At 37.5% G+C, this 8,233-nt stretch overlaps 1 protein-coding gene across 2 annotated transcripts; it reads left to right on the top strand.

Annotated features, from left to right (window-relative positions):
* The first annotated feature begins 1,003 nt into the window (after positions 1–1,003).
* Positions 1,004–1,723, top strand: LOC119619625 (small ubiquitin-related modifier 3-like). 2 transcript variants are annotated; one of them, XM_037985802.2, is made up of 2 exons: positions 1,004–1,238; positions 1,302–1,723. In XM_037985802.2, exons 1-2 carry the CDS (start codon positions 1,080–1,082, stop codon positions 1,389–1,391), a joined length of 249 nt encoding a protein of 82 aa, XP_037841730.2. In that variant the 5' UTR covers positions 1,004–1,079; the 3' UTR covers positions 1,392–1,723. The 2 variants fall into 2 exon arrangements, with proteins under 2 accessions (XP_037841730.2, XP_037841729.2); XM_037985801.2 differs by having other exon boundaries at positions 1,065–1,704.
* The last annotated feature ends 6,510 nt before the right edge of the window (positions 1,724–8,233 follow it).

Genomic DNA, 8,233 nt, shown 5'->3' with positions numbered 1-8,233 from the left:
AAATTTCTCTCAATTTACATTTCTAAAACATCAAATAGAAATACGGTTCTTCCTCTCTACCTTAATCAATGGTGAATAGGAATATGATATAATAGTGGTTTAGCCTAAAATTCTTGAATAATTATTGGTTTGAGTGAAACAATTTCCATATTTGCAACATCAGTAATTTCTATATTTCCTTTTCAATATATCCCAAATTCAACCACTTCTACTTATATTTGCCTTTGACTACTGTAATAGTTTCCCACTTGATCTCCCTGCTTCATTTATATTGAAATTCTGTAAAGTCAATTCTACCTTCAGCTTGAATCTTTATTTTTTAAATGTTTTACACTTAAATATATAATTTTTTATCAATTACACCTCAGTATACCTGGAAAAACTTAATAAAAAATACAATGTAAGTCATATTATATGTCAAATGTGAAAAATTCTTCACTGGTTTTTCACAGTCTTAAATTAAAATCCAGTCCCCTCAGTATACCCTGAAAGACACATTAGGTTTCCTACTCCTATCCACGATCTTATCTTTCATCGTTCTCTCTTTATTTTTTCTGTCTTTAAACTTACTTAAAATTATAATTCTATTTCACAACGTAATATATTTAAAAACTTTATGTTCTGGCCTGTCGCTGATGTTCCTTAGGTAAAATACTGGCTGGTAGGATTTTACAAAATTTCCCACAATGATGATAAATTTATGTATAGGCTTCCTTCACCCCATGCAATTTTGTGAAGTTGAACATGTAAAATTGAAGTAAAAGTTAAATATTTTGAAAATACATTTTTTTCTTTTTTTTTTTTTTGCAGAAAATACTACTACAATAGGAAGAAAGCTAAAATTTATCTGCCTGAAAAACAATGTGGACTTATTTTAATGTCAGTTCAATTCATGAATAGTTAAATATTATCAAATATCTTTTTTAAAAAATTCATTTCACTTGCAAATAGTTGAACAGCAACACACTGAATTATCCCAAATAAAATTTTTATTAAAAAACAACCCTGGGGCCGAGAGCGTGACTCACCTGTTCCGCGCTGCTTCCCCCGCGCTGCCTGCCCGCGCCGCCCGCGCAGCCATGTCGGAGGAGAAGCCCAAGGAGGGCGTGAAGACAGAGAACGACCATGTCAACCTAAAGGTGGCCGAGCAGGATGGCTCCGTGGTGCAGTTCAAGATCCAGAGGCACACACCACTGAGCAAGCTGATGAAGGCCTGCTGCGAGAGGCAGGGCTTGTCAGTGAGACAGATTAGATTCAGGTTTGACGGGCAGCCAATTAATGAAACCGACACTCCAGCACAGCTGGATATGGAGGACGAGGACACCATCGACGTGTTCCAGCAGCAGACAGGAGGTGCGCCGGAGAGCAGCCTGGCAGGGCATGGTTTCTAGAGGGCCCGTCCCCAATCCGGGCCGTCCGTCCTTGCGTTGCTGTTGAATGGTGAGCACGTGACCATGCAGACCACAAAGGCCTCTGCGCAAACTCGAGGACATTCACCGCAATGATTTTCCTCTCTTTGATGTACTTCAAGTGCAACTCAAAACTATATCTGTAGGGATGAATCTGTAACTTAAATTGGGCCAATCAGAGTTGTTATCTTTGTTCAGGTAAAATGAGTTGCAAGGTATTTTTGGGGTTTTTTGTGTGTTCATTTGTGTTTTTTCCCCCTCCTAAATCATTTTTTAACCCCAAAATTATAGCCTGAATGTTCGCTTTTAGTCTGGCCAGGGATCTGACTCCTGAGTTGGCTGCCTCTCCGCTGCTCACTCCAGTCACATAGAGAATTGATGTTTCTCGCAGTGGGGGTGCCGCTGTTGGACAGGTAATGGGGTCAAGGTGGGTAGGAAGGATACACTGTCATTTGCTGTTATAGGCACAGGTGATTAAAATGCTAAATATTGCAAACGTATGCTTTGTCAGTATATGGAAAAGTTGAAGGGAAAATACTGGAATGCTTCTTCAAAGGTTAAAAAATAACCAGGTCCTTTGGTAATTCGACCCCACGTGCTCTCTGGCCCTCAAGCATATAATCTCGGGGTCTGAGGCCCAGGAACCACCCCCCTGCCACCCCTCCCACCCCACTCCCTGCTCAGTACCTGGCGTTGGTACACAGGCAAGGATTGGCCCAACCAAAATTGGCTTTTCTCTTCCTCTTAATATTGAAGAAATTCCCACATTTCTCATTTGGTAATGGTGTTGTGACCTCAGATTTCTTCCAGTATTTGCTTCTGATGAATAATTATGGTCCATACATAAAAAAGTAAGATCAAGTATTGCTGAATTTGCAGTTATGTTGTCGTGTAAAAGAGCTACTTCCAAGTGTGGTTACAAATGAACCCACGGAATGATGACTTCATGTTCTTCTCGTGGGTTTGTGCCGTGCTGCTTTCCAAATATGTATTGAATTTATGCATTAGTCTGGTGATTTCAGTTCTGTGAAATATTTTGGGATCTATACCAATTAAATATTTTCATAGTTCTGCCTATTGTCCTTCCCTGAGGCTCCATTGCTGCTTGGTGGCCATTCCTTGCCTTTTTATAGTCACCTGAACAACAGCCCGTCATCTCTTGCTTGCTTGAAATCTTGCTGAAATGTTCTCATTTCCTGTTTGCTGTATGAACTCGGGTGGGATGTTTGTTGGCTCTGTTGTGTTTATTCACCAATTTGTACATTATTTGTTATCCTTTACTACTGTAAATAGTAAATATAGTTTTGTATTCTGAAAAAAAAATAAAAATAAAAAATAAAATAAAATAAAAACAACCCTGAAGCAAAAGTTCAGTAATGATTTTGATGAGCTTCTAGACCCTGTATCTTTGTCTAATCAGATGAGAAAGATATTTCATAAATTTTATTTTATACAGGTTTATTTTTCATGTATAATGTATTATCTTTCTCCTTCAAAGGCTGTTTTGGGCAGGTAGGACACAATGAGAGCTGAAAGGATCCCAATTTGTGGCATCCGCAAAAGTTTTTGTAATCTTTGTCAGTAACACAAGGCAATGGATCAGCTGTCTCTGAATTACGCTTTGAGAACTGTCTAGCACCTCCACCACTCTGCTACATTGTCTTGACCCTGACTTTTCCAGCCATTTATATGTGCTCACTTGATCCTAATCCACCATGCTGTTCTTCGAAATTCAAGACAACACAGCACAGTCTGTTTAAGTTTTCAGGGAGTTGGATGAGGGTAATGGTATAATGTTAGCAACATAGTTACCGTCATAATCATTGTAAATATAACAGAGACTCTACTTCTGAAGTTTTTCAGCATGCCAGGTGCTACTAAAGGTGCTAAGTTATTCGTAATAAAACTTTGAAAGTAGCATAGTTTCAACTCTGCCATAAAGTCTCACATGATTATCTGTTAGTTTGTATATATTTTTAAATATTCTATAACATATAATCATTTTCAAGATTGCAGCAGTAAATTTACAAGATTTTATCCTGACGGTGAGCATTTTTGCATACTTTATTATGCTTTTCAATTTATAGTATTATAACATTTTTGTAGTTTGCAGGTGGCCATGCTCAATTCCATGCTTAAATTAAACATAAATAAAATGGTAACATGCTTTTCTAAACATGTTTTTTATTACCTTGATGGCTTCATAGCTCATGAATATTTCTCATTTCCTAGTATGCATTTTTCTCAAGGTGATTATGTTAGAATTTTCCTATCAAAATATTTTAAACCTATACTGAAATACCAAAAACTGCTTTGTTAATATCTATTTATTAAAAAATACTATTGGGTTCTAATTCTATCTTGATAAAATTGGCAAAGGAGCATATACAAATATTTAATGAAAGAAAAATATTTGAGAAATGTAGAACATTTATAGGTTCAGGATGTTGTGAAAGATACTTACAAATACATCGAATCTGCAACATAAACCAGAATATGAGTTTTTCTCTTATATTGGTTAAAGGGACAGGTTCGGAAGCAGATTACCTAAGTTCAAATCTTTCTTCTACTATTTGCTATCTGTGAGGCATTCAACATATTTTTTTACTTTTGTTTGCCCCAGATTCTTTATCAAAAAAAGAAAAATAATAGTACTCAAACAGGGATACTGTGAGAATAGAACAAATTATGCTTAGAACTATGCCTGGGAAAAAAGTGTGCACTATATAAATATAAGACATTATTATTATTACTACTACTATTATGGCTTGTATAAGACAGAGATTACCATCACATTTTACAGATAAGCAATTTTATGATTATTGAAATGATGACTTATTCAAAGTCTATGGCTAATAAAATATTAAAATCCACATTTCATTTTATTTATGTAAAATAACTTTTCAGGGGAGAAATTTTTCTCTCTACTTAATGAGATTTGGACATTGGTAATTTATTTCTATGATTTCCTATATTAGTGATTTATCTAAATTGCTGAGTTCTTATAAAACTTCTAAAATCGTATCCGAAAATTTGATGTGTCATTATATACATAACTTTTTAAGCATGGGGGAGAGAGTTTAGAATATTTCATAAAAGAAGCATCATCAGGTTTATGTGGACCTACACACTGATTTAAATCAGAATTTTTACATCAAATATATGTCTTTTTATACCATGCATCTGCCACTTTCTAACACATGACTTTGGGCAAGGTATTTAATTTTCCCCATTTGTAGTTCTCTCATCTCAAAAATGAAAATAACAAACATATTCTTTGTAGTTTATTAATTATCTAGTTGTCTTTTTCAGAATTACATTTATAATTGGATATATAAACATGCAAGAGAATATTTGTTGCAGCATTATTTGTAATAGTAAAAAGTGAAGTTGAATTAATGGGTATATCTCCTTTAATAGTAGAATAAATATAAGTTATTTTTCTATAAAAGAAAAAAAAAACTCCAAAGAAACTAGTAAGAATAGTTGTTTTCTAACAAATAAATACAAATCAATATTTTAAAATAAGAGACAGGAAACAATGCTCACTCTCATCATCTTTCTATGAACTTGCATGAAGAATCCTGGAGTCTTTAGTGAATGCAGTGAGATAAAGATAGATAAAGAAAGATAATAGATAGATGCCAGACCTAAAATAAACAGTACTGATGGCAGTGATGGCCCATCTGGAGCCACTGCTGTGAAGACACTGGCTGTAGCGGAGTTGGAGTTGCTGGGGTTGTGTGCTTCCCGGGGCTGGTGGGAACCAGGGATGGGCAGGAGCCTCAGCCTTTACTGAGTTAGCAGGGTAAGAGCCCCATGATCAGGGGCACAGCTGCAGCGACCCAGCCATAGCTCTGAACCCAAGGATCCCTGCACTCTCATGGGCCAAGGAAGGCCCTCTCCCCGCTAGGCTTGGAAGTGCCTGGTCCCGTCCCTGGCCTCTCCTCATTCCTGGCACTCACTCTGATTTTGGAGCAAAGTTGTGGCCAAGTCTGAGTGCTGTTGCAACCTGGCCAGGTGTGTGTGTGCTTGCATCATTCCAGACATGCCAGACCCCTGTTGCCTTGGCCCCCTTCTAACTTTGGGTACCAACAATCACAGGAGGGAAGCCAAGGGGAGGTTGAGAGAGGCTCAGCATGGGTCTGCAGGGGCCCCTCAGCACAAACAGCCTGGGCTCCATGGACAACATGTTGATGATGACAGGAGGCTGGGGGGAAAGAGGAAGGTCCCTGGTGAAACCCCACTTTCAAGAGGGATGGCCTGAAGCTTGGAGTCTGGGTTGTCAGCTCCAGAAGGAGTCCACGGCCCAGTGTGAGAACTTAGGTTGCTTTTTCCAGGTCTACCCATGGCTGCCCATGGACCAATCAGCACACACTTCCTCCTTTCTGACCCCACAAAAACCCCAGACCCAGCTAGACTCAAACAGATGTAAGAACTACAAATAGCAGAAAGGAGCTACCCACTGCAGGTCCCCTTTCCACTGACAACTGGACACTCATTAGGATGACCTGCCTGCAGAAAGGAGCTACCCAGTTGGGTCTTATGAGAGCTATTCTGTTGCTCAATGAAACTCCTCTCCACCTTGCTCACCCTCCAATTATCTGCATAGCCCATTCTTCCTGGGCATGGGACAAGAACTTGGGACCCATCTAATGGCGAGACTGAAAGAACTGTCACGCAGAAAGGGCTGAAACAGTCCTCCCTTCTGACCACATTGTGGGCAATGAGAAGGAGACCTATGGCCCTTCAGGGAGCCAAGACCTGGGAGCTCCCCAGTCCAGACCTGTGAAACTCTCTTTGGGGCTCTGTGATTCCTGGCATCTCTAAACTTCTTAGCACCACCATATTCCCCTTGTCCAGACATGGGTGCAGACAGCAGAAGCTGTGTGTGGTACATTTGATCCAGCTGTAATCCCGCATGAAGCCAGCACCTGTGCCAGTGACTGGAGCTACCTGCCCCACCACAGCAGCTGGTGTGCCTGGTTTTGTGCAGCTGCCTGACTCCATACTCATTTGCCCACACACTCCTCACCACTCTGTGCCTGGCTCCCCCTTGACAGGTGTGACACTCAGGTCAGTAGCATGCTGAAAACAGCCTGCAAGGCTGAGTGGGTGGAACAAGCCCAGTGGGCATGAACAATACCCAAACAGAAGGTACCACCTGGCACAGAGGTTGCCAGCTGGTGAAGCAACACCCAAAAGATCCTGTGACAATATGAAAAAATAGAGAAAAGATAATCTACTAATTTTCTAATTATTTTTGAAGATTTGTGTTTTTTTATGTAGAATCCCCTCAAAAGGATATCCAAGTTTTATTATAATTAATAATATAATTAATTTACTATTTACCAGATATATGTAAAAACAAATGACATTCATCAATATAAATAATAAATACATGAAAAAAGGAAATACATTATAGCAAAAAATATTATATACTTAAGAATAAATTTAATAAAAATGTACAAGCACTTTATGTAGAAAATTAAAAAGCATGGAGAAGTCTTGAGGTAGATTTTTCTGCATGAATTGCTGAAAACTCATGCAAAAAGTAAAAAAGCACTATTTCCATAGATCAAAACACTGGACACTGTAAAAATATATTTTTTACTAAAACTACAGTGAAACATAACTTCAATGATAATAACTGCTACATATTTTATCCAAGTTGATCACCTGATTGTAAAGTGTATATGTCAAAGATTTAACAAAATTAACAATTTCTCAAAGAACAGTTCCTATCTCTAACCTGAAAGCAATGAATATGTATGACAATCTATGATACAATTTCCTTTAGTATTATATGGAAAATAATATTTTCTGTTTTCATATTTAAATATTAAATTTGTATATTAATTATGCATTGCTGTGCAATAATTGTTTCACAATTTATCATGAAAAATTTACTGTCTCAGTTTGTGTAAGCCAGGTATCCAGGAGTGACTGAGCTGAGTGGTTCTGGCTCAGAGTGTCTTAGGAGGCTAAAATCAAGCTGTTGGCTGAGGTTATCATCTGTGAGGTTTACACTAGGATTGAAGAATCTGCTCCAAAGTTTACTCATAATAATTGACAAAAGGCTTAGTTCCTCACCACTTTGGCCTTTCTATAGGGCTGCTTACAACATGACTTCCCCCAGAGCAATGATAAAAAAGAGATACAGTGGGTCACTGAATGAGTTAAAGAAATACCCAGATATATCTGTATTTTGATTAAAAATTAGGAAATAGTAAAAAGGAAACATAATAAAAGAACTATACTCTATTGTCACAATTCATACAAAATATTACAATTTGTATATGTGACTATTATAGATTAAAAGAAGCAGCAGAACAAAGTAGTGGTGTAGTAGAAAGTATTGTCATAAATATTGTTATCTTTTCTTTCACTCCATAAGACATTTTACACTACTGATAAAGACAGAGGCGCTATCTCCTCAAAGCATCTGAAGGAACTGCAAAAGGAGAGGATAAACGGATGTGAACTGTAGAAGAATGTGTAAAAGGGGTCATTGGCAGTCATCTTGGAGACTAGCTATTGCCTCGCAAAAGGAAATGTGATTTGATTTTGCAAAAAGAAAAAAAAAAGTCTAAATAAGTCTTCTAAGAAAAGATTCTCTTCTATTATTATTAATTGGTGTGTCTTAAAAATAATTGCTTAGAAAATTGTTTCTTTATGTAACTGTAATCTTTCAAGTTTAAAAATATGGAAATTTATTTTAAGGAAACACGTTTCTTTATTTCACTCTGTGCACTTAAACTTACAACCAATTAGACAGCAATATGTGAAGAATTAAGTGATGCATTCATTGATATTAGTGTTGT

This window comes from Chlorocebus sabaeus, chromosome 25, assembly GCF_047675955.1.
Source record: "Chlorocebus sabaeus isolate Y175 chromosome 25, mChlSab1.0.hap1, whole genome shotgun sequence".
Classification (NCBI taxonomy): Eukaryota; Metazoa; Chordata; class Mammalia; order Primates; family Cercopithecidae; genus Chlorocebus; species Chlorocebus sabaeus.
Note: the sequence above shows the minus strand (reverse complement) of the source record. Positions and strands in the feature narration are given on the sequence as shown.

Excerpts from the sequence above, each read along its gene's own strand:
- LOC119619625 (XM_037985801.2), top strand. The coding sequence starts at position 1,080 with ATGTCGGAGGAGAAGCCCAAGGAGGGCGTGAAGACAGAGAACGACCAT.